Source organism: Macaca nemestrina, chromosome 2, assembly GCF_043159975.1.
Source record: "Macaca nemestrina isolate mMacNem1 chromosome 2, mMacNem.hap1, whole genome shotgun sequence".
Lineage (NCBI taxonomy): Eukaryota > Metazoa > Chordata > Mammalia > Primates > Cercopithecidae > Macaca > Macaca nemestrina.
The window spans coordinates 159322508-159348401 of record NC_092126.1 but is presented as its reverse complement, the minus strand read 5'-3'; the positions used below and the strand labels follow the sequence as shown (position 1 = coordinate 159348401).

The 25894-nt window shown below is 40.2% G+C and overlaps 1 protein-coding gene across 26 annotated transcripts in view; it reads left to right on the top strand.

The window, feature by feature from the left end:
* LOC105470260 (kalirin RhoGEF kinase) overlaps nt 1-25894 on the top strand; it is a 700354-nt gene that overhangs the window by 430826 nt on the left and 243634 nt on the right. For all 26 annotated transcript variants that reach the window (XM_071089172.1, XM_071089152.1, XM_071089145.1 and 23 more), the window contains exons 24-28: nt 4165-4231; nt 4875-4984; nt 16681-16750; nt 19238-19327; nt 24384-24476. In XM_071089172.1, the coding sequence (XP_070945273.1) occupies nt 4165-4231; nt 4875-4984; nt 16681-16750; nt 19238-19327; nt 24384-24476 (430 nt within the window). The remainder of the gene's footprint in view (nt 1-4164; nt 4232-4874; nt 4985-16680; nt 16751-19237; nt 19328-24383; nt 24477-25894) is intronic.

The window sequence follows — 25894 nt, the reverse complement described above, 5'->3', positions numbered from 1 at the left end:
GAATTTAATCTAGCTTTGACTCTTCAACATTCTTTGATTTCTTTCCATTATGTCTGTCACCAGCTTCAAATTGTAAATGGTTTGCTACAACCCCCAGAATAACGATAAAAATCCTCAAGGTACTATCCTTTGGTCTCATCTAAGTCAATTTTACTTCAAAATACTTTCTAGTTCAGATCACACCCTTCAGTCAGATCATTTTCACTGACTCCTCTCAGGTCTAAGAATAAATTGTATATAATTGAGAATGCTCTGCTAGCCGGGTGCAGTGGCTCACATCTGTAATCCTACCACTTTGGGAGGCCGAGGCAGTCGGATCACCTGAGGTCAGGAGTTTGAGACCGGCCTGGCCAACATGGTGAAACCCTGTCTCTACTAAAAATACAAAAATTAGCTGGACGTGGTAGCACACGCCTGTAATCCCAGCTACTTGGGAGGCTGAGGCAGGAGAATTGCTTGAGCCTGGGAGGCAGAGATTGCGCCACTGCACTCCAGCCTGGCGGACAGAGCAAAACTATGTCTCAAAAAAAAAAAAAAAAAAAAGAGAGAGAGAGAGAATGCTCTCCTTTCTCTTTGTTATTTTCCCTTTCGTTTCCCTTCCTTTTTTTCCTGTTTGGTTTTATTTTGCTCTCTGTAAGTCTTATTGATTCTTTAAAATCCAGCTCATATCCTATGCCTCTATAAATCCTTTATCTACAACCCCCACTGTCATTGGCCCAACCGTTTATGAACTCCTTTACTTCTTTTCTGTACCAATTCCCATTTTACTTATTCAACCAATTCCTAAGCTAGATTGTATGCTCCGTGACAATAAGAAGTATTTTATACTCTCTTGTATGAATCAAGGGACTAGAGAATAATGAAGATAATGTAATTATTGATCAAGAAAAGCTTATAGTCAGGCAGGGCACAGTGGCTCATGCCTGTAACTTTGGGAGGCTGAGGTGGGCAGATCACCTGAAGCCAGGAGTTCGACACCAGCCTGGCCAACATGGCAGAAACCTGTCTTTGCTAAAAAAAAAAAAAAAAAAAAAAGTAATACAAAACTTAACCAGGCATGGTGGTGTGCACCTGTAATCCCAGCTACTTAGGAGGCTGAGACATGAGAATCCCTTGAACCCAGGAGGCAGAGGTTGCCACAAGCCAAAATTGCTCCATTGCACTCCAGCCTGGGTGACAGAGCAAGACTCCATCTCAAAATAAAAAAGGAAGGAAAAGAAAATCTTATGGAACATAATTGGATATAGAAATTAAAACCTTGAGGGAAGGGCAGGACATTATTTAAAATCGCAAAACAAATAAGGACTGTAACGTCGATTTCTTTACTTGAAGTTCAGATATACACCGTTGGGCCAGAAGAAAATAAGGCATGCTTTAGGAGGCATTCCAGTATCAGATGGTCCCTGCCCTGACTTGATCTAGGTATTCAGATTTCAAAAGGAAGAAAAAGGTGCTTGGAAATTGGTCCAGTGAGTGACCCGTAGATGTTAGAATGTAAAGCTGCCACCTAAGTTTACTCCTAGGTCAGCAATAGCCCATGAGGAGATGAGGCAGAGGAAAATAGGCAAGAAGAGAGTAGAGGTTGCTGAGATTCTAACATTTTGGAAGAATCTGAAGTAGCTTAGGTTTTTATAAATTGAATTCTGTTTTCTCAGAATAAAAATGAATAGGGACCAGAATTCATTTAGCAAGCTGGAACCAACTTATCAATAGATTCCTGCTTTGCTCCCTAAGTATCTCAGCACCACTTTCAGAAACGTCCTGACTCCAGGTAGGCAAAACACATTTTTCTTCTTTGGTTGTTTGGTAGGGAGTTGTCTACCAACATTTCACTCTAATCAAGAATTACAGGGCATTGGACAGGGTAAGCAATGAACCGTGCCCATCTCATAAACCATTTCTTGACACTAATTCCTTTATGCTGGGGTTACAAAGTAACACATATCCAGAGATTTCTGGAGGAGTTTATGAAGAATATTTTGACACTCTGTTTGGGAATTACTAGAAAAAAAATAGTATGTCCTAAAATTAAGAAGCCCTATGTAGTTTATTTTATCAAGATGACGTAGGACCACAGGTTCCTTGGAGCTGAAGAAACTAAAGCTGCTCTATGAAGTCAGAGCTTGTTCATATGGGGAGTGGATTTGTTTGTTAGGACTGCTGTAACCAAGTACCACAAGTTGGGTTGTTTGAAGAGCAGAATTGTATTGTCTCACGGCTCTGGGGGCTAGAAGCCTAAAATCAAGGTGTCAGCAGGGTTGATTCCTTCTGAAGGCAGTGAGGGGAGGGTCTGTTCCAGGCCTCTCTCCTTGATAGCTTGTAGATGGCTGTTTCCGTGCTCATGTGACATAATCCCAGAATATATGCCTGTGTGAAAAATTCCTCATTTTATAAGGACATCAGTCGTTAGATCCAGGGGCCACTCTACTCCACTACTACAGTGATACTGTTTCCAAATAAGATCAAAATCTGAGGTATTGGAGGTTAAGGCTTCAGCATATGAATTTCAGGGGGGTCATAATTCAGCCCATATCTGGGAGGGGGATGAGGGGACTACACCTGGCCAGATCTTCCTCCTTGGTTCCTTCTGTGACAACAAATAGGCAGAAGAGATTAAAGGATGGGTGGAAAATAAAACAAAATGGGGTGGTGATAGCAGAGCTAAATTATGAAGAAAGACAGGTAAAACTGCAGGAAGCAGATGGGAACAAAAGAACAATTCTAGAAAACCTAAGGCAGTAAAATCAAAGGCAAGTTTTCAAAGCCTGTCAGTTTATTTTCCTTCTGATCTCCCTTCTGTCCTAATTTCATAGCAATCTACAGCTCATTTAATCATGGAATGTTTCCTGAGCACCTACCATGCACTCGGCATGTTGCTTACGTGATCTTGTTTAATACTTGCAGCAATTCTGTGTGATCAGCTATTTTATAAGTAAGGAGACGAGACCTGGAGAGGCAAGTCCTACCTCTGGTTGTAATTCAGTTCCTATCTGTCTGACTCCAAAGCTTATGCACTTTTTACTCTACCAATAGAGTTAAAATCAAAGAACAGAAAAATATAGAATATACCACAACGAGGCCATGTATCATAAGTTTAACAATTGCCTAAGCACGTTGTATTATTTAGAGGCCCAGGGAGGAGGAGAACCCTCTCTTTAAAGATACATAACACACACTTCTCTTTGTGGGGGACTGAGAAGCAGTCATTTATTACTGATTTGTACTGTGCTTATGGTTCCATGTTCAGTTTTCTATACATCCGTTGATGCTGTAAACAAGTCCCATTGGAAATGTATTGAACAAATAGCTAAAAGGATAATCTAGATCAGAGGTCAGCAAACATAGACCAAATCTGACCTGCCAACTATTTGATATAGTCTATGAACTAAAAATTACCTTTTATAGTTTTAAATAGTTGGAAGAATTATCAAAAGAAGAAGAATGTTTTATAACGTGTGAAAATTAGATAAAATTCAACTTTTAGTGTCCATAAATGGTTTTATTGGAACACAGCCACACTTACTTTTTTTTTTTTTTTAAAACACATTGTCTATGGCTCCTTTCACATGACAACAGCAAGGTTGAGTGGTTGTGACAGAGACTGAATTGTCCACAGAGATTTATTATCTGACTCTTTATAGAAAAATTGCTAACCCCTGATCTCGGTGTATTGGATATCTTTTCTGGACTTTGAAACCTGGTTTGTTATGGTACCAAGAACTGCTTTGGTATACATCTACAAACTCTACTGAACAGAAATCATTCTGGGAGCTGTAAGCGAAATGTGGAAAACTGAGATTCAAGCTATCTAGTTGGTGAGACAGAATATATGAACAGTCCTGCCTGCCTGTACTCACATGAATATCACCACAGAATCACAAGTATTAGTAGTAGGACTGGGGTGGAAAAGAGAAAGAATATGGACCTAGCTGAGCACAAACCTGCTAAAGGGATGCAGGGCCAATGGTCAGGAAGGATCACAAGTATCATAGGAAGATACCTGTAGGAAAGGGAAGGAATTTTGAAGAAAGGAAAAGACCTGTTGATGAAGTAGAAAAATAGGACATTTAAGAATATCATACATGCCGGGGTGGGGAAGTGAAGTTTGAAGGAGGAGAGACATTATATCTATAACCAACTAAAAGCCCATTTGTTTCCTTCTAGATTTATTATGGCTGAACTACTCCAGACAGAGAAGGCTTATGTAAGGGATTTACATGAGTGCTTAGAGGTGAGTCTTCCAGTAGTCCGTTCACAGCTATATCGGAAAAATGACATCCTTGCCAGCATCAAGTCCTCAATTGGAATTTGGTGCTGTTGGTCTTCTCCCAGAGAGTAATGAATTAAAAAGCCAGCCAGAGGAAATCTTTCTCCTAAAGTCAACAATAATTGCAGAGAGTTTAAAGTACTTTTGAAAAGAAAGTTTAAACTTTTCTCAGACTGGAGCTAGACCCAGGAAAAAGAAGTGTATAAGGCACTTCAGTTCAAAATAAAACCATGACACAGTCAGTGAACTTAAATTGGGTCTGAAAATCTGCATCCTGACCCCCCATACTCAAATTTACACACATTTCATAAATAACAAGAGACTGTGGAGTTTGTGTTCTTGCTAAAGTTCAGGATAATGAAATATTCAGGTTTTATTTATTTCTCTTATGTTTACTTAACACATCACTTTTTTTGCTAAAGTTCAGGATAATGAAATATTCAGGTTTTATTTATTTCTCTTATGTTTACTTAACACATCACTTTTTAAACTCTACATGCATTTACAGTTTGAGTCTTGCCCCACAAGTTTGAGTGCCTGTTTATTTTGTCTGTATTTTATATGGCATGCCAGGCTTGCCAGTGATGAAACTGTTACTGTCTTACAGACCTACCTGTGGGAAATGACCAGTGGTGTGGAGGAGATCCCCCCTGGGATCCTCAATAAAGAGCATATCATCTTTGGCAACATCCAAGAGATCTACGATTTCCATAACAAGTAGGTTTGTGGAGGGTCTTAGAGGTGCACACTTAGGCCGTAAAAACCGGACAACAGGGTTCCCAAGAAGTGGATCAAAGGCAATTGGTGAATCTTATCTGGTCAGTTTTCTAAGGCAGTTGCTGTCAGACTTCTTTCTTACTCACTCCCCTTTCTCTGTAATTGTCGAAAAGTCCTAGTGGAGACTGAAGTCACGTATTCAGCTGTGCTCCTCCCCATCTCTCCTCAACATTCTCATTTATTGAGCCAGAATGAATACCAGGCTTTGAAGAAATAAAAGTAGCTTCTCCTCATTAAATCTTGTGGGAAATCCTGACATTAGAATTCATCTGCAGCTAACCATTCCACCTTGTGGTCTTTGGGTTTTGAATTCCATTGAAGTTTTCTGTCAATCTAAATATTTCCTCCATCCTCATTTTATCTCACATTTCTAGTTTGGAGGGAAGGACATCAACTGATACTCTGTTTTGTTGGAATAAGTAGAATCGTAGGGCCCTGAAATTTCACAAGTCATTGTTTCCAACTTGATTGAAGAATCTTTCCCACAGCATACAAAACAATATGCTCCATGGTTAACAGAGGATCAGCAAAAAAATTGGCATGATTAGTTACACAACCAACCAGTAGAAATAACTGTGTTTCCAAAATACAAATAGAGAGAATCTCAAGGCACAAAAAGGAACATTGGCATAAAGTCTTAGAGCTCTCAGGACCCTGCTGCAGAGCAGTGCTACGTCAGGCTAGCCGAGGCATTTACTGAGTTGTGTAGGCTTGCTGGAGATAGAGGGGCCGTGTGTACAGGTGTAGCAGCCACCCTGAGGCAAGACTCCAGAACAGCACTGTCCCATGGAGCCTTCTGCAATGATGGAAATGTTCTATATCTGCAGTGTCCAATATGCAGATATGGTGGCTAATGAACACATGAAATGTGGCTAGTGCTACTAAGGAACTGAATTTTCAATTTTATTTAATTTTAATAGATTTAGATTTAAATAGACCACAAGTAGCAAGTGGCTGCCATATTCGATGTCTCAGCTCCAGAATAGCCCTGTGCTAAGAATAACCAAGAGGCAAGCAAGATTGGGTGTAAAATGATCCTGGGCTGTAATAGGTCCAGATAAGGGGGGGAGATCACTCCTCTCTCATCACCTCCTGGTTATTAATTCCTGGTATGTCATCAGATGGGATCAGTTTAAAGGAACATAATGTGTGTAGCTCCCATGACATGCAAACCTTGTCAGATTATTAAAGCAATAAGCTCTAGGGAGAAAAATAACCGTTTGACTTTCTGGAATATGTGATAAAAGTTCCCAGTCTTTTGTTTTTTAATCATAAATTTTAACACTATCCATTAGGTTTGTCTGGAAATTTCCAGATATAGGAATATCATGTCCTCATGCTTATCATTGATAAGATCCCAATAAAACTATTTGACCATTGATCCCAAATTCCATCATCTGAGCCCAGCTCAGTATCATCCCATCTCCCTCAGGATATCTGAGAAGACATTGGACTGGCAAACGGTAAGTCATGTTACCTTACTTTTCTGACTTATGGTCTCTGGGATTTAGTTAACAAGTCTCACTTTCCCCATGTTCTTAGCAAATTGACTAACTATGGAAGCCTAGAGATCACAGCACGCACTTCCTGGGAGCCCTACATTTGCCAATCATTTGATAAGGGGAATGAATATACATTTCCAAATTGACCACGTGTAACAAAATAGCTAACATAATCATGCCTCTCATTCTATCATGATATCACTGCTAAGCCATGGTAAACAGTTTTGTAGTTTTCTAAATAGCTGAAAATCTACCTACCAGTTACAATACATAGTTCTAAGAAATCCTTTTAAAAAATCAAATTAAACCATAGAGAATCTCGCATGCTATAAATTGAGGAAGAAATCCAACTATCAAGAAAACAGCTACCCAGCACATATTATCGAGTTAGAACATTACGAAGAAAGAAAAAGAAAATAACAACTAGCCGCTCAACAACCAGAAGAGATGTCACAAAAATTAAGTTCTTGTCTTTTCCTAGAAGCATCTTTCTATCCTCCCTGACAACCACTTTACCTCTTGATCATATTGTTTGTAAGCCCACAGCAATTTAGAAACAGCAAATAAGAATCAAGAACGTGAGTGAGTAGTGGGATACCAGCAGCTGTCTAAAGAAGACAAACTGCAAAAACAATAGGCAATAGACGCCCCCCCCCAAAAAAAAAAAAAAAAACTCATGATGGTCAAGGGCTACTCAGCATTGGTGCAAACCATTCTATATCCCACTATAGAGCCCAATACAGTCACTGTGTTACAGCATAGCATACTTAGCATTAGTGGTAACCCTGAGTCATGAATATGTTCTGCACTAAAGGCAAATAACTGTAGTGCATTTAGAAAGCTATTGACCAAAAATAAATTAATGGTTTAAATTATCCATAATTTAAGGAAACATCTAAGAAAATCAAGCTTCATATTAATTTCCTACAGGATCTGTGGGCTGTCTTTACTGTACTCATAATATATGCTTTCTACTTGTGTCATACAAATTTTGATTAATGAGGAAAACATAACACCTCTAAAATCTCTAATAAATAAGAGATAAAATGGCAGTTAGCCAACTTAGAAAATGCAGGAATTGTAAACTCTAAAGGACAGCTTAGAGGGGAGAACATCTTTCACTGCGTAATCAGGTACCTGGCACATAAGTAAACATTGAGTAAATATTTGTTTGGTAGGTGAATGCATGGATGAACAAATTAAAAATAAAATTAATATTTGCAGACTTGTGGCTAATACCATTCAAGTCATAATTTAATCTTTTGTTTGTAAAAGTCTCAAGACAGAGCAAACCATTAGGTATGATTTTTTACCCCATCACTCCAAGCACCATCTGGAAGAGCAAAATAACTTAATTTCTACATGAAGGAGTTTCTTGGAAGCTTCTTACTGGGTGGACCATACAGTTGTCCTAATACTTATTTATCCTTCAGAAATACTTCTCTGAAGTTGTCACTTCTCAATATGAAAAAAACTCAAAGGGTGCTTTTTAACCCCAATTGTTTGTATTATCCCAAAGTTGCAATTAAGCACTGTCTAACAGAAACATGCACCTCTCATTTCTAGTGCATAGCTCAGGTTATCTGCCTGTAATTCGGAAAGAGCCTATGGAAGGGAGAGCAGGAGGAAAGGATATTGGGAGATTGAGAGATTGAGAGAGAAAGGGATTGAGATTGACACGACCTTGCTAACTTAATTAGCTAAGTCACTAGAAAATTAGCACCTAGACCAAGGGTTATGTGGTGAATACATATCTTAGCTAGATAGTATTGATCTGTCTAAATGGTGTCACTTTGAAAAATTGCAACCGAATTAGTTCTCTCTCTTGCTGTGTGTGTGTGTGTGTGTGTGTGTGTGTGTGTGTGTGTGTGTGTGATCTGTCTCAAGGACCTTTGTCTTTATAGGTATTGAATGGGGAAATTCCCCAGCACCAAAACTTCTTTAAAGAACAATTTAATATGTAGAATTTAATACCTGCAAACAGTGGCTTTAACACAAACTAGAGATTGAAGTAGAATGATGCTTCGTTTTGCCCTCCACTCTCCCCATTTTGCACTACATCTCTTTCCTACAGAAATAACTATACAGATCATGAAATTTACTTATCTACACAAGACTTAGACCTATTTTGATTGCATTTTGTTAGCATTTCTGGAGCACTCAGACAGGAGAATATATTCCATTAGTAGATCCCCAGACAGTAATGATTTTGTTAATGCAGTCTTCCCATTTTGCCTAGCATACAACTTGTAATTCAAGAAAATAATTTGTTTTCAGCTTGCTGATTATTAGATTTCCAACTTTGGTGTGGACAGCTTTTTCTTTAAAATGCTCATCACCTTCTGTTAAATCTGAACTTCTTCCTTTTCAGTTTTTTGGAGATAGGGTCATATGTGAGTCTGAGCAATAACATTTTAATAAAATCTCTACTCCCAGGGCTCAGAGGGTCCTCTCAACCATCAAGTGCAACCCTCTCCATGTACAGACAAAGAGACAGGCCCAGAGGAGCCGTGTGTGCCCCTCCCCTTTCCTTAAAGGTCAGGTGTTAGATTCCAGGGCTTGGTCTCCCATTTCAGCACTCCCTCCCCTTCTCTCACTCCCTAGACCACCATTGGTGGCTGTCACATCTGGCTGGTTTAATTCATAGTTAACCAGCTTCCATGTGGATCTTAGAATTTGATGAATATTTCTACCCATTTCTCCCAGAGCTATGTCATTCTTGTGCCACACCCATACAACAATTACCTGAAATAAATCAGTTTTCAGCAAGGTCTAGATTTTCAAATCAGGGACCAACCACCAAGGTTGGATGTCCCTTCTGCACACTCCCTCCCTCTAGGCTTGGCTGGAAGCTATTAGATTTGGCCTTGGCCACCAGCCACTGCCCTTCCAGCCTGGTGTTCCCTTCCCTGCAGGAGCAGGACCAGAGATGTGTGAGGCTGAGCTGAGAGCACTGGCCAGGCCAGGGTCAGCCAGGAGCAGTGAGGGGTGAGCAGCAGGGGTAAAATCGACGCTGGGGAATTTAGGGAGGGGCACCTCAATGAGCAAGTGAACCACAGCCACATTTTGTTCATCTTCCCAGAGTTCCTCCTTTGGGCCGAAGGTGTGCTAGACTGAAGATGAAGCTGGTACTCTGTGATCAAACCCAGCATCTGCCCTCTGAGTTCTGAGAATGACATACCTGTCTGTGATAAGGGTGGAGGTGGGCACAAGTGGAGCACAAAGAAAATAGCCTCAGTTGGAGAGTAGGAAAGGCCTCATGGAGAAGGGGGCATTTGAGATATAATTTAAGAAAGGGGTGAGATTTTTACAGGCAGGGATGGCTTCCTTGATGATGGAATAAAGTTTGAACAACAGCCCTGCAAGGGCGAAAAGTGGTGAAGTCTAGCAGGGAGGTTGAGAGGCAATAGGGGGTTTGGGAGTGGGGCACCATACTGGGTCATGGAAAGCAGAGAGAGGTCCCACTGTCACACTCTCAGGTAGGCTGGGTCTTATCACAGCCATGTCTGTAAGACTGAGGGAAGAGAAAGGAGAGGTGGTGGGCAGGGATAGTGCAAGTCAGAAATGTGGGGAGAGAAAAAAGGAAAGGAGGAGAGAGAGCTAGGTGGATAGAGCATAAGTGAGAAAACTGTAAAGTGGGCAGATAATAAGGAGAAAGGAAGAGATAGAGAAGGAGGGAAGCAGGAGAGCAGGAGGGAGACAATGACAGGGGGAGGGTGGATAGGTAGGTGGGGTGGGTAGTCAGGCAGGTAGGTTGGTAGGTAGACCCATCTAGGGAAAGAGGCTCTAGGGGAAGGGGAGGGGATGAGGAGAAGGAGAGCAAGGGAAAGAGATGGATAAAGACCTAGACCTTCCCAGAGCTGCCATCCTGTTGCAGAAGAATGAGCAAGGTGGTGTTTTTCAAACCATTTTTTATCATGAACCAAAGAAAAATACTGTACATTATGCCCTGATATACACTTGCATATATGCTATATATAATGGGGAAGTTAAATTTTGAAAAACGACACCTGCATTATGTGTGATGCACTGTGGTATTTTGTGTTAGGTTCTATTTCTTCCTCCTCTTTTTTAAAATTCTCGTTGCCACCCGTAAATTGATTTTACAACCCCTTGAAACACGAGGGGTTTGATCTATGGCTGCACGGTGAGGCGCTAGCTCCACCAGGTGGTGAGAGAAGGGATGTGCCGTTCAGGCCACCGGGGAAAGGCCACCCTGCCAGGCTGCTGCTACTTTTCCTTCCTCTTTGCCCCTCCTACCTCTTCTCAACACACACACCCTTACTTAAAATGTGCATGTTCTATGCTTTCTAAGCTTCCCCCACTCCAAATGCCTTTGATGTTAGTGGTCTCTCATTTATAGAAAATCATAGAATTATCAAATATAAAAGCCCGAAAGAAATCTTTAAAGATAATCTAGTTGTCCCTTGCTCTATAGAAACTGAAACTTACAAAGGTTTATGATCTGCCCAAACAGAAATTAGTGACAGAGCCAAAGAATCCAGCTGTCGTTTTCTTAATAGTCAAATGTTAAGGAAAGAGGAAGGGGAAGACCTGTTGTGCTTTTTCTTTGGTCCCCAAACGCACACTTGAAGAGGAGAACCCATCAGAGGAGCCCTGTACAATTGTAGCTGTGGTCTTGTTACTGTTGTTTGTGTTTTCAGTAAGCCGTCAACATTGGGGCTGCTTATAGACACTGGGGAATTCCCAAAGCAAGACAAAGTCTAAACACTTCGTTTGGATGTGTCAAAGCAATGTTGGTTTTAGTTTTACACACTAACTTCTTAGCATCCATGCCTGGTTGCTAAACACCACCTTAATGGAGATGAGTAACATTAAGCATAAGATTAATCTTTTGTATTTTTTGTTAACATTAAACTTGGTATATATGTAGGCAAATAACTTTATTCATCTGATCACACAGATTAGACAAAGTAAGAAGATACTGGCAAAAATGTATTCAACAGGTAGCCATGCAGCAAGGTAAATTTTGCTGCTTGTGGTTGGAGGCTGAGAGTGTGATGTGCTGAATGGGAGTCCAGCCCTGCAGACCATTCCTCTTCATCCCTAACCTGGGCTAAAGCGTCAAGTGTGAAATGAAGGGACAGAGCCAGGTGCTTCTCCTGGCTCAGCCTCGGTGATCAAACTGTGCTGGAACTGTTACATGAAAAATCCAGCACCTTTCCCTGAGTGTACTTGACCTTCCATTAGTTTAATACCTGCTCCAATATGCTAACCAGCTATCTTAGCCCCTATGGTCTAGAGCCTCTTATGTTCTAGGCTCTGAATCTGCCTGGTCATTAATGGATTCTTTAGAAATAATCTCTAGCTCTACTTGCATGAAAGCAGTTACCCAGCCTTGCTTTGAAAAGAAGGCAATATCCTGGACTTCCTACAAATACATGAACCTCACATCTTTCTCCCCACCTCATTTCCGACTTAATGTTTAAATGTATGCTCCACTTTGTTCCTCTTTTTCCCCATTGCCACAACAGGCCCCTTCCCCTTATCACCACCTCTGGCATTCCAACAAGCAAAGGTACATTGACATACAAGGTCATCAAATAGGTATTTCCATTTAGATGCAGACTGCACCCTTGATGTAAAGTCTGTTTGCTGACAAGATTGTGAGCCCCTCAATGAAGGATACACGTCCCCAGAAGCAGTGAGACTGTAGAACAAATTCACCTTCCGAGAGAATAACAAAACCAGTCTAGCACCTTTGAAATAGTGGTATTTGTATCATACTTAATGACAAAACTCAGAAAGCTTTCTGTTAATAAATGCCAGCAGTTTCATTTCCCAGGATTGTGTACAAAGCCAAAGGGAAGCATTTTCCTCACAAAGTAACTGCATAATATATTATATTGTAATAATTTAATAGAGTAATGGCATTGCCTTGATCTTGACATTTCTTTAAAAGTTTTATTCCTTTCTGAAAGAACCCCAGACATTCACACAAACGACTTGCTTTGCTCATTCTTTCACAATTTATTACATGTAATTATTGGAGTGGTGAGGGCCAAATTGTTGCTATAGAACAGCTAAGGTGAAATGTTCCATCATTTGTGAAGAGAGTTGTGAGCTGTTTTGCTTTCATTTAAATTCATCATGTCTATTTGAAGTAAGTAGAATGATATTGATCAGACTTACATAATCTGTCATCTTCATAAGCTTCAAATTAAGAAGCAAAACAGAGTTTAATATTGCCACTTACTTTCAACAATTACATTGAGATGGTAATGAATATCTTATTCAAACTTATCAATTGATGCACCTGGCACAAGCTGAATAGGTTTTTTTTTAAAAAAAAATCGTAGCTTTCTCCCCCTAAATTAAATCCTATAGAACCGATGTAGGATTTGCCATCTGGAAGCATGCTGGAATCTAGGACAGTTGCCTTTAAATGCTGATCTATGGACTGGATGTGTGGGCATTACCCAGGAAGCATTTCTAAACAATGCATTTACTCAGATAGTAACCCCAGAAGGTGATGCACAACCAGGTGTGGGGACCACTAACTAGAGTTTTACAAGAGTGTTCCTTGAGACAAAGTCTGATACTCGCCCCAAAAGTGTTGCACCCACAAGGAAGTTTGAGAAGCACTGCATACTGTATTTACTTGAGAGGTTTATAGTATAACTCAACATATTATAGGATTTTGGAAGTTCTTCAGCAAAGAAACCAGCTTAGCCCAACATTTCCTGAACAAGGTGACCTTGGAATCTAATGTTGCTTAATAACCAATCAAGATTTTCCCAGGATATGGTTTAGGAGAAAATAACCTGCTGCAGAGTTTTCAGCGAGGGCTTGGTAGGGAGTTCCCCCTAGATGTAAGTCTCCAGGAGTGGGGAAGAGTGTCAGGTATATGTGTTTATCAAAGAGTATGAGTTTATTAAGATTGAGAAGCACTGATCATGAAGAACTACTGTTTATTTAGTGTCTACTGTGTACCATGCACTGGGTTGGGTTCTTTTACCTGTGGATTAAATCCTTACAAGCACCCCCACAAAGTTGTTATTTTATTATTATTTTTTGAGACGGAGTTTCACTCTTGTTGCCAGGCTGGAGTGCAATGGCATGATCTCGGCTCACTGCAACCCTCCGCCTCCCGGGTTCAAGCGATTCTCCTGCTTTAGCCTCCTGAGTAGCTGGGATTACAGGCGCCCACCACCACATCTGGCTAATTTTTTGTGTTTTTAATAGAGACGGGGTTTCATCATGTTGGCTAGGCTGGTCTCAAACTCCTGACCTCAGGTGATCTGCCTGCCTCAGCAAAGTTGTGATTTCAAGATGAGGGGGATGAAGCTTTGGAAGACCCTTTCACAACTGTGACCAATTGTGAACGCTGATTCTTTAACTTGTGCTCAGTTGTGGGAAGGGAAGAAAGTGAGACCTGGGGATAGGTAGATGGGTGAGCTAGTGGTAACTGCTGTTAAAACCTTCATTATACAGAAAGGCATTCCTCATGAAAATTATATGCTGTGCATTTAATTCTGGTTATAGTATTTTTGTTTCCTGAGTATTTTCAAATTGTGCATCTTCCCATAGGTGTTTGGTAGCTGCTATCACAAAAGTCAGGGTATTGCTCTATTTAAATTAATAAGATTTTAAATAAAACTGCTAGCACTGTCTTTCTTTCTATCAATGATCAATTCTTTAGACGTAATTATCATTGTTTACTTCAAATTAAAGTGACCAGACCAACTGTCCTTGGGTCATAAGTCAAGTAATGGCTCTCCCTGAGTCATCATGGGTACACTTGCCACTTCTGAAACAATAAAACAATTTTATATCGTGTGTGAAATGTCCTGATCCAGGCTGTTTTACCATTTCTTTGACTATTCTTAAGGGAGAACGGCCCAGGCTGGGCACAGCGGCTCATGCCTGTAATCCCAGCACTTTGGGAGGCCAAGGCAAGAGGATTGCTTGAGCACAGGAGTTTGAGACCAGCCTGGGCAACATGGCAAGACCTCATCTCTATTATTTTAAAAAAATTGTTTTTAATTTTAAATTGAAATGTGTTTGTGTGTGTATATTTGTGTGTGTGTGCATATCTATGTGTGTGTGTGTGTCTGTGTGTGTACCTGTGTGTGTGCATATATATGATGATGAGGCAGATTGATTCTTTTCTCAACAAAAAAGTATATTTCCCTTTGGATCTTAACCTAAGTTTGATCCTCAATTATAACATTATATAGTGCTTTTTAAAATTTGCACTTTAATGGTCATATTAAGTACATATTAGTTTAAATGTGTCACTTGTAGTTCTTTAAAAGGTAGCAACAAATATGATACTTTTTGACTTTGAGCACTACATATTTGCATTTCTGAAGCCCAAATATCATTATAATTACTCTATGATTCAGGTCAGAATACTCTAAAATCACATATGTAAGGACAAACTGGTTACTGCTAGGAGTCCCCCAGATTTTTTTAAATGGCTCTTTTCTTATTACTAAAGCAATGCTCATTTATTGTAGAAAAAATTAAATTACAGATGGACAAAGAAGTCATCTATTATCCCGTCAACTATTGTTAGCATTTTGGCTTTCCATATAGGACTTGCCAAACATTTTTAATTGCACATATTTATTTTTAAACTCCAAACAATGTCATTCTGTGTCGCTGAAGGAAGAATGCACAACACATATATGAAATCCATAACCACTTGTAATTAATTATACTGCCAAAATGTGTGGACAATAGAAGCTGGGTAAAGTTAGTCAAATAACGTTTTGCCCCTCTATGGTACAGGTAAGTAGTAGAGTAATGCAGAACCACTTTGTATCATTTATCTTTTAATTCAATTTTTGAAGGTAATGCATTCTCACAGTTTTAAAATCAAAATTAGATAGAAAAGTAAACATTGAGAAGTGTTGTCCGCCACTGTCTTCTATTCTGTTCCTTTACCTTCTTCCCTGTGGTGAAGTCTTTTCTTAGTTTCTTGAGTTGGAAATAAGAACACGTAATTCCTACTGAGACAAAAAGTTGCATTTTCTACATATTCTTCTGTACCTTTTTCTACTTAGTTTCTCCCAGAGTTCTTCTGTATGAAAACATAGAGAGCTGTGTCTTTTTTTCATAGCTGCGTAGTGTATAGTTCTGTGGATGTACCATAGTTTAAATACCTTGTTCTTTACAGACGATCTTTTGCTTGTGTAAACAGTGTCACAGTTAATACTCATGTATATAAATCATCTTATATGCATAGACATAACTACAGGAAAATTTCCAGAATTCAAATTGCAGAGTCAAAAGATAAGCACATTCGTGATTTAATCGGTACTGTCAAATTGTTCCTTGTAAAGATCATAGCAATTCCACTTCTGTCAGTATGTGTCCCCAAAGTCTCATAATCACTTTTTATTTGAAAAATATTTTGTTTTTTAAAGCAAATACCATTCTAATAATGTTGGCTTGTTAGAATTTATATCCTCTGAACCCAAACCAATGATTTAATACATTATTTTGAAGTCAGTGTAACTATTTATTTATTATTTATTAACATGGAAAGGAGCCATGGCACAGATATCCACACTGGCAGATAATTCAGTTGTAATTCGATTCAGCTTTGGAATGTAGTGTGACTTTTTACCCACTAAATTTTCTTTCCTAATCGTGTCTGTATTATAAAACATTGTTTAATACATAGTTTTTAGTACAAATTGGCTACTGGTGGAAGATGAGGCCAAAAATTAGAAAGAGGCCAGTATAGGCTGAATTTTTTTCTACTTTATCTCTGGGATAGTGATATTTTATTTTGCTTCTTTGAAATATCTCTATTATTTAAAATATTTATGATGTGCTTAGATTACTTGTGTAAAAAAGTAGATTCTTACTTGCTAATAAAAAGTCCAACACAAACAAAATATTTTATTATTTATTTTCACTCCTAGAAATGTTCACCCCAAGAGAAAGAATATTATTTTAAGTAGCAGTAATTAATCAATTAACATACATTTTAATGAAATTAGTTCCAACATTAAAAACTGCACCTCGCCATCTGTCGCTTAGACAATAGAGAAGCCATGTGTAAATAATTGAGAAGTTATGGTTGTGCTGGCCTCAGTGCAGTCCTCGGGGGGTCAGCTGCACAGAAGTGTCTGATTCAGTCTTTTTCTCCTCTTGCAGCATCTTCCTCAAAGAGCTGGAGAAGTACGAGCAACTGCCTGAGGATGTGGGACACTGCTTTGTTACCTGGGTAACCTACCTGAAATCCTTCTCCCACTGCCCATACACATGGCACCACTCTTCAGTGCCTGACCTAAGGACTGGGGTCACTGCCAGTCTCACACAGGACCAGGGGCTACTGAGAGGGACCACGAGTAGGTCTGAGAGAAGCCTTGGGAAAAGTTCTTAGACATCAGGATTAAGCTCCGTCTTAAGCTGTCTAAGAACTTTCTAAAACTGTGAGGTTGGAAGAGTGGAACAAGACTACCACCCCTGGCAGAGGAACTGCATCAGCTCAGTCCATTAGCTATTGTTACAGGATATGGATTAGGGAATTAGAACTTTAGGAAGCCACCTAACCATTTTTTAAAAATTTATCTTTAATTTTGTGGATACATGGTAGGTGTATATATTTATGGGGTAGACAAAATACTTTGATACAGACATGCGATGTGAAATAAGCACATCATGGAGAATGGGTGGGGTGTCCATCTCCTCAAGCATGTATCCTTTGGGTTCCACCTAACCATTGGTTACATTTTCTTCTTTAATAGAGAAAAACAGATTTTTTGGGTATCCATCCCAATTCTGACTCACAAGATGAGTGCCTGGTCATCCTCCTTCATGCTATTGTCATGGGCCAAGTAAAGGGACTGAATGTACCGGGTTCTAATTATATAAACTGAAACATTAGTCTTCATTGGCTCTCCACTCTGCATTATTCTGAACTCAGGCTCATGTACAATATGTGAATGCAAACATCTCCAGGGAAGTCCACTTAGGACACTGAGTGCAAACATGCAAGTCTTCCCCCCGGGGTCAAGCGTTCTACTATTTCGTAATTACCTGATAATAACTTCCACCCATAAGGGGCTAATTGCCTTTCAAAGTGTCTTCATGATTCAGAGAGATTATGTTCTCAACAGCCCTATGTGGTAGGCAGGACTATGTTTATGTTTTAGATTTTAAAGATGGGAAAATTTCAGATGAGATCGGAGGTTGACTAGTTCACTGACACATAATAAATATCACAGCCAGTCCCACAACTCAAGACCTGACTCCCAGACAAGCTTTTTTTCATGAAATCTTAACGTTTGCTTTCAAGCACTCTTGTTTCTTCAGAAAGTCTTAGCTACCATTTTATTTTTTCCTAATACATTTTCTACCTCTAAATAGATGAGCCAATGCAAAGCTCATATTAATGCTGATAAATAATTTATGACTCCTTGCACAACCAACATAGAGAATGACAAGATTGACCATTAAGTAAAGGGTTTTTTTGCATCTTCTTTCATGAAATTTGTGGATTCCCTTTACAATCAGTCATAAGAATGATTTATCATCATCTCCTAGGGATGATGAATAACCTCCTAGGTAGTGTATAGCCCTGAAAATTGGTTTCAGAATTTTTTTGTGATTGGATAAAATATTCACCTTTTACCAAGAATTACCCCAAGGTGACTTTCTTAAGTCTCATAATCTTAATATATGAGTGTAATGCAGAAATGAAGGGTAGAAGAAGTTGTTTGTAATGTATTAAAAGGCAGTGGTCAAGATCAAAAAGCCTAAAGTCAGATACCCTACTTGCTACCTGCTAACTGCGGGAATTCAAAGTCACTTGATCAATCTGTGCCACAGTTTTCTCATCTGCAAACTGGGGATAATAACAGAACTCACTGTATAGAGGTCTCATAAGGACCAAATGAGTTAATACATGTAAAGCTCTTAGAACGATGCTAGCATAAATGAAACCTGCTGTAATAAACACATATTTGGGCTGCTGTCTCAGAAGAGGATGCCAGCACAAAGTTCCAAAGGCACTGAGATGGGTAGCATTCCACCAAATAAGAAAAGTATTTGTTGGCCAAAATACACATACCTTTCCCAGTAACACTAACCCAGAGAGTTTTGAGAGTCTTGAATTTTCTGCCAGCCATAAGGTTCTTGGCTTGAAGTAACAATCTGGTTAGGAACCATTGTTTAGCCTCTGCCCAGGGGGTTACTCTGCTTTCTTTTTCCCTGTCATTGCTCTGGGAGGTTGGGGATGGCATAGTTCCTTGCCATGCCCCTCCACCTTTGTCCAATGGAGACATTTAGAGTACAAGCAGATCTACCTCTGAGATCATACTTTATCTTCATTATTTGTTTTTGTATTCAGAGCAAATGCTGTCCTTTTTCAAGATGGGGAGCACAGTTGTAGATAATCAAAAAAGGTAAAATCTGTAAGTAAGTTCTGTCTAACTTCAGAATATGTCAGGATATATGGGTTGCTTTCTCTGATTCTTTCTAGCACAAACTAGTATTAAAATGAGCTCAGTTCCAGAAGCTTTCTGTACATGCTGACAGAAAAAGACATCCCAAATGTCTGTTAGGGGACCATGGAGGCTGGATGAGCATAGAACATTTGCCATAGTAGACACTGGCATCTGAGGGTTTTGACTGTACAGCCCTTGCTGGGGCATTCAGCGAAGGGAGCAACTAATGAATGCTTATCTATTATTATCTTTGTTCTTTTTAGGCAGACAAATTTCAGATGTATGTCACCTACTGTAAAAACAAGCCTGATTCCAACCAGCTTATCCTGGAGCATGCGGGCACCTTCTTTGATGTAAGCTGTGGTTTTCTATTCTTGAGCAGCTGATGAGCAGGTGGAAATGCTTCTCTGCTTTGGCATAATGGATGTTTAGCTATCCTTTTTTCCTAAATTTTCTTTACTGGCCACTCCAAACCTTAAGCATGGAAAAAAAAAAAACAGTATATGTATTTTGTTTTATCCCTTCCTATCTTGACCAGTGTGATTTTGGACGAGGCAAATTTGTCTCCATGCCTCCACACCAAACCTAGGTAGCCATAAAGCACATGTTTAGAGAAGGCCCACTATGATGCAGTGGTTGATTAATATATTTCACTTCTGCTTCACATACAGCTCTCACAAACGTAGTGTTTCCAAAAGTGTGATCCTTGGACCTCAGTCCACGTCTATTAAATCAGAATCTCTCGGGGGGAGCCCAGCAACCTGAGTTATAAGGAGGCCTCTGGGTAGCTGAAGCCCACTCAAGTTTGAGAATCAGTTCTCTAATGCAATTGATTCAACCTTGGCTACACATTGGAATCACCTGGGGAGCTTTGAAAAAACTGATTCCTGAATCCTGTGTCTGAGGTTCTGCTGTGATTGGCCTGACTGTGGCCTGAGCATTGGAATATTTTAAAGTTTCTGGTGACAGTGATGTGCAGCCAGGGCTGAACACCTCTGCTATAACAGAAGCCAGGAGAAGAGTGAGGCTGATGTGCCTTGTCAGATCCTTTGGTTTGGAATGATGACACAATCCTGTTGAGGAATGGTGGGATCTATTTAGTGCTGGTTCCCAAAGAGAGTGACCTATTGGCTTTACAGTAAGCAAAATCAAAGGGGGCCCTGCAGGATTCAAAGGATGAATAAGAGGGAAAGATGAAATTGGGGAGAAAAGAAAGTTTAGTGAGAGGCGGACTATAGCAGTGAAGGCCATTTTGGCAGTCATATCGGAAGTGACAGAAACTAGAAACAGCACTTTTTAAAGGTTATCTGTCTATCTTTCTGCCTACCTGTTTTCATTTTTTTCATAAATCTTTGTATGTCTACTGTATGCAAGATAGTGGGCTAGGCCCCGTGGAGTATATAAAGACATTTAAACATGGCTCTTGTACTCAAGTGTACAAAAGACACCTTCCCTGAGCATCTTTCTAGCCTGGCACTGCCTCAACAGAAATGATTCTACAAATGTCATATTGCTCAGTAAAGAAATGACTCTTGAATGGAAAGAAGCCAGATGAGGAAAAACGCACATGATTTTTTTAACGGAGCATTGATATGGAAATGGCTCTATGTGTCCCACATTAGAATATGTTGGGTTAGATTTGGCATCACAGAAGAACCCAAGAAAAGTGCTTCTCTCACCTGATACTATTGAGTATCATATTAGATGTCCTACGCCACCATTACATCTGATTGAGAATCTTTTTCTCTTAGGATGCTTCTGTTGATTATTCATGAGCAATATCCAGAAGGGTCTTTTTGAAGTTTTAAATGCATTGTGTCCTGTCTTCCACTTAGCACTTTTCTGACATACATGTCCTGTGCTCTGAGCATGCCTCAAACTCTTCTGCTTCCTTATCTTTGCTTACACTGCTCTTTCTGCCTAGGATAGATTGTGTCCCCTCCACACAATACAAACACACAAACACACACACCTTTCTGTCCCTCTCTCTTCAAAATTCTTCCTATCCATTAAAGTTCACATGCTACTTCCTGCATGAATCATTTCCTTTGTACTTTGTCTCTTTGTCATAGCATCTATAATGATTTGCCTTTTGGCAGGTTAACAATGCACCTTTCTGTTACTCACATCTCCCTCCACCTGTGAGCTCCTTGAGACCTTATGCCTGATTCATTTTTGTCACATCCCAGTGCCTGGCACCAGACTGTATTTTCCCTTAGTCCTACCTACCTTTCATCCCCATTTCTAGCCAATTTCTATGCTTTGATAAGTCAGATATATCCGCAAATTTCCCATTGTGTACCCCATTTCCAACATAGTGCCTAGTGAACCTCTACATCAGTTGGAAAGACTGATGGAAGCCAGAAAACCGGTCCAGTATGAGTTCTTCAAGTCTGCCCTGGAAGTGGGAATGGAGGACAGTAGACTCTCTGGATTGCTTTCAAAACTTTCCAAAAGGCATAATCTTTGCAGCTTATTTTCATTCCATCAGAAGAGTTTCCTTAACTTCTACAATTAGGAACCATCTGCTTTAGGCCCTCATTCTATAAAATGAGATTTATAAATGAGATAAACCCTTAATAAAGGCAGTCACCTAATATCCATGACTGTAAAAAGAATGCAGAGAATTAAAGTCCTAGAAAGGCTTACACATTCACATGATCCAGAATTTTTGACCCTAAATATGAGAACAGCATGGGTGTGATGTCTAAGCTTGGTTTGACTGATGTGGGTCCCTCCCTCTCTGCTCCACATGCAGCCTTCCTGAAGCTGGGCTTTTCATCAGAGAGGGAAGAGTGCCAAAGGTGAATTGTTGCTTGTGCTTTCTTGCCAAAGCTCCCAGATAAACTCACAAGGTTCAGTTGCCTGAAGAGAGTCAAGCTGCAGCTGTTTTGCCTATCATCCTCAAGCCTTGTAACTACACTCCTCTAGGGAAGAGGCAAATAGTGACAAAATTACTACTTTCTGGGATAGAAATCATTTCTTATAGGCAATGGAATAATTTTTAAAATTATTATTATCTCTCCTCCACCCTTCTTCATAGCCCCATAACAAGTCCTATCAAGTCCATCTTTAAAATATTTCTTTTATTCTTCCTAATACTTTGTTCTCACTAATTCTAGCTTAGGGCATGCCCCTACATTGCATACCTGGACCTATTTTTAAAATAACAGCTTTACTGAGAGATGATTTCAGATATCATACATTTCACCCATTTAAAGTATGAATTCAGTGTTTTTGTGTGTGTGCTCACAGATATGTGCAACCATCCCTACAGTCGATTTTAGGACACTTTCATCACCTCACAAAGCAACCCTGTATCCTTTAGCCATCACCTCCCAGCGCTCCACCACAAACCCCCACCCCCAAGCAACCAATGATGTACTTTATGTCACTACAGATAGATCTGCCTTGCCTGGACATTGCATAAAAATTGAGTCATAATACATGGTCTTTTGTGACTGGCTTCTTTCACTTAGCATAATGTTTTCAGGGTTCATCTATGTTGTTTCGTGCATCAGAACTTCATTTATTTTTATGTCCAAATAATATTCCATTGTATGAATATTCTACATTTTGTTTTTCCACTTATCAATTCATGGGTATTTGGGTTTGTCATGCATAGACCTGGAATTTGAATTGCTGGATCATGTGGTAACTTCAGATCTACACACCTGGGCTTTTGCAATAGCTTCATAACTTGTCTCTGTCTATTTCTCCAAGATTTACCCCCATGTTGCTATTAGATATATATTACTCTTTCTGAAACGTTACTTTCATCATGTGTTTTTTTCTCTTTTTTGTTGTTGTTTGTTGTTTGTTTGTTTGTTTTGAGACACGGTCTCTCTCTGTCACCCAGGCCGAGTGCAGTGGCATGATCATAGCTCACTGCAGCCTTGACCTCCTGGGCTCAAGTAATCCTCTGACCTCAGCCTCCCAAGCAGCTGGGACCACAGGCACGTGGCACCATATCCAACTAATTTTTGTATTTTTTGTAGAGATGGGATCTGGCTATGTTGCCCAGGCTGGTCTTGAACTCCTGGACGCAAGCAATCCTCCTGCCCCGGCCTCCCAAAGTGCTGGGATTACAGGCATGAGCCACCATGCCCCACCCGTTTCTTCTCTTTAAGATCTGTGATGCTTTTCCATTGAAAAACTTACCCTCATATCCTAACTCTTTTCTAACTCAAACCCATCAATGACCCAGCCTTGCATATCTAACTTTATTTTTCACTTCTTATGGAAGGTGGGTGTGCATCCTCTGTACCATTCAGTCATGGTCCTCATCATCATGTAAACATACAATGATTATTTCAGCCGATACATTTTGTGTTTGATGTAAGTGAGTGTCATTTCTCCAACCTTTTACTTAACCCACCCCACCTGCCCACCTCACCTCTTAGCCCCAGGTGAGGTTGAGGCCTTGTCTCTACTAACTACCTGGCCACTCTGAAACCCAGTAATCTCTCCCATTTTTATTGGCTGTACCATTTCCTGTACTGTCCTTTGTTGATCTCTAGTTCATATGCGTTGAGTATTCTCAGCTAGACTGTAAGCTTTTTGAGGACAGGGACAAAAATGTACCTTTTTCTGCTGCTTATAACCCCTAGACTTTGGGGAGTAGAAGATCATTTTGGAGGTAGGATAGAGAATAAAAGGAGACACTAGAAGCACAAACAGCAATTGGAGGCCATGGCCTTAGCCTGGGCGTGAGTGATGAGGGTGATGTCCCTGGAAATGGAAAGGAAAGATTTGTCACCAGGGATAACAGAGGAGAAATGACTAAAATTGACTCCATGGTTTCTAGCTTAGGAGACCTGAAGAATGAAGGAGGTGCCATGGATCACTATGAAACATTTATAAGAAATAAAGTGATGACCCTAAGTTGGGATGTGTTAAATTTAAAGAGAAGGATGGTATTAATAAAGGAGATATATCCATGTGCTATTTTAAGGTGACTGAGGGCAGGGAAAGACTCATCAGGAGCCATCAGAATGGAAGTCAGAGCCTCATTCTCTGCCTTCCCTGTACTCTCTTCTCCCCTTTTTGGAGCTGATTTCGTTTCACTCCTACTTCATCTCTCCTTACCCTCTGCTCTGTTATTTACCTTGTTGCTCTCTTTTCTACTGCTCTTTTTCTCCATTTTTGTTCAATTTCTATTTGTTTCACATACCTGCTTCTTTCCCTAACCCTTCTTCCTTTTCCGTCTCTCTCCTATTTTCTCTCTATATCCATCTTGGTCTCTTTTGTTTCTCTTTTTACTCCCTCTCCCTATCAAAGAACATGTTCTCAAACTTGTCTACCTTTTTCTCTTTCTTCCTCTCTTCTGACCCCTGCCTCTTTCCTTTCAGAACACACACATACACACGCCCCTCTGTGTCTAATTGCACCTTGTTCTCATCCCTGCAGGAGATACAGCAACGGCATGGTCTGGCCAATTCCATCTCTTCCTACCTAATTAAGCCTGTCCAAAGGATCACCAAATATCAACTTCTCCTGAAGGTACCTCCCCTCCCCTCCACATCCCCCTCCACTGCCTACCGCCTATGGCAAGGGAGTCCCAGCTTTGGCCCGTAAGGATGGGAATGCTTCCACCTGAAGACCTTTCTTCTACCTAGAGCAGAACTTCAGCCCACACTGGCATTGCTGTCCTATCCCATGGAATTCCAGATGCCTATTTTAAGGCAGAAAGGGAAGAAAAGGGAGCAGGAATAAGTTGTGACTATTTTCTCATCTACCTACCACTGCAGAACTTTTAGCAATTGCCTTCTCAGGCACTGACTGGCTCTTAGAGGCTTTCTTGTCCCTCCTTATAAAAGCAGATTCTTCCTGGTAGCCCTGCTTTTGATGAAATCAAGGGTCAGAGTCTGGCCAGGCACAGTGGCTCGTGCCTATAATCCCAGCACTTTGGGAGGCTGAGGTGGGCAGATCATTTGAGGCTGGGAGTTTGAGACCAGCCTGGCCAACGTGGTGAAACTCCATCTCTACTAAAAATACAAAAGCTTAGCCGGGGTGGTGGTGTGCACCTGTAATCCCAGTTACTCGGGAGGCTGAGGCAAGAGAATCACTTGAACCCAGGAGGCAGAGGTTGCAGTGATCTGAGATCACACCACTGAACTCCAGCCTGAGTGACAGAGGGAGACACAGTCTCAAAATAATAATAATAATTAATAAATAAATAAAAGGTCAGAGTCCTAAGGGCAGTGCCAGTTTACATGGATAGTTGAGGCCAGAGTGGCACCTACCATTGTCTTAATCTCTGTGTTTGCCAAGACAATGAGGATTTTGAGGGAAAATAGTCAAAGGGTACATATTAAAACACAAGAGTATTCTTATATCTGTAGGTTCTCGCATGTTGGGGTTCTTCTGGAGCCAACCAAGAGATTTGGATCTTCCTTCAAAACCTTTTCTTTAAAAGTTAAATAACCAAATATGCAAAACACTAAGTAATTTGAGTTGATCCTTCTCATATAAGAATGCATTGATACATTGAAAATCATGTCATTTCCACAGAAAGCCTGGGGAATTGACACAAGTAGTTAAATAACCCCCATCTATATTAATTCCTAAAGTTTAGGGGTAGAGTTTTCCCTCATTTGAAATACACTGCTGGATGCTCCTTTAATGCAAAGATAAAGGGATAGTAGGGGACATGTTATAAGTACATTGTGTAATTTCAGAGAAAATCTGATGTAATTCAGCTCCTGTTTAGAGATGCCTGCAAAAATTTGCATAAGCTCGTTTCACTGAACTTGAAAACCAGTCTAATTTCAAATCCACCATTCTAGTCACACTGGAGTGAGTTCACCATTCCTAGCCCATGGAATCTCCCTAGCTTAGCACTTGAGGTTCCGTGATGAGAGGCGTGAGGGCAGCAGTGCAGTGAAGGTGCAGGAGCCTGTGCCCTGGTAGGGTTTTCT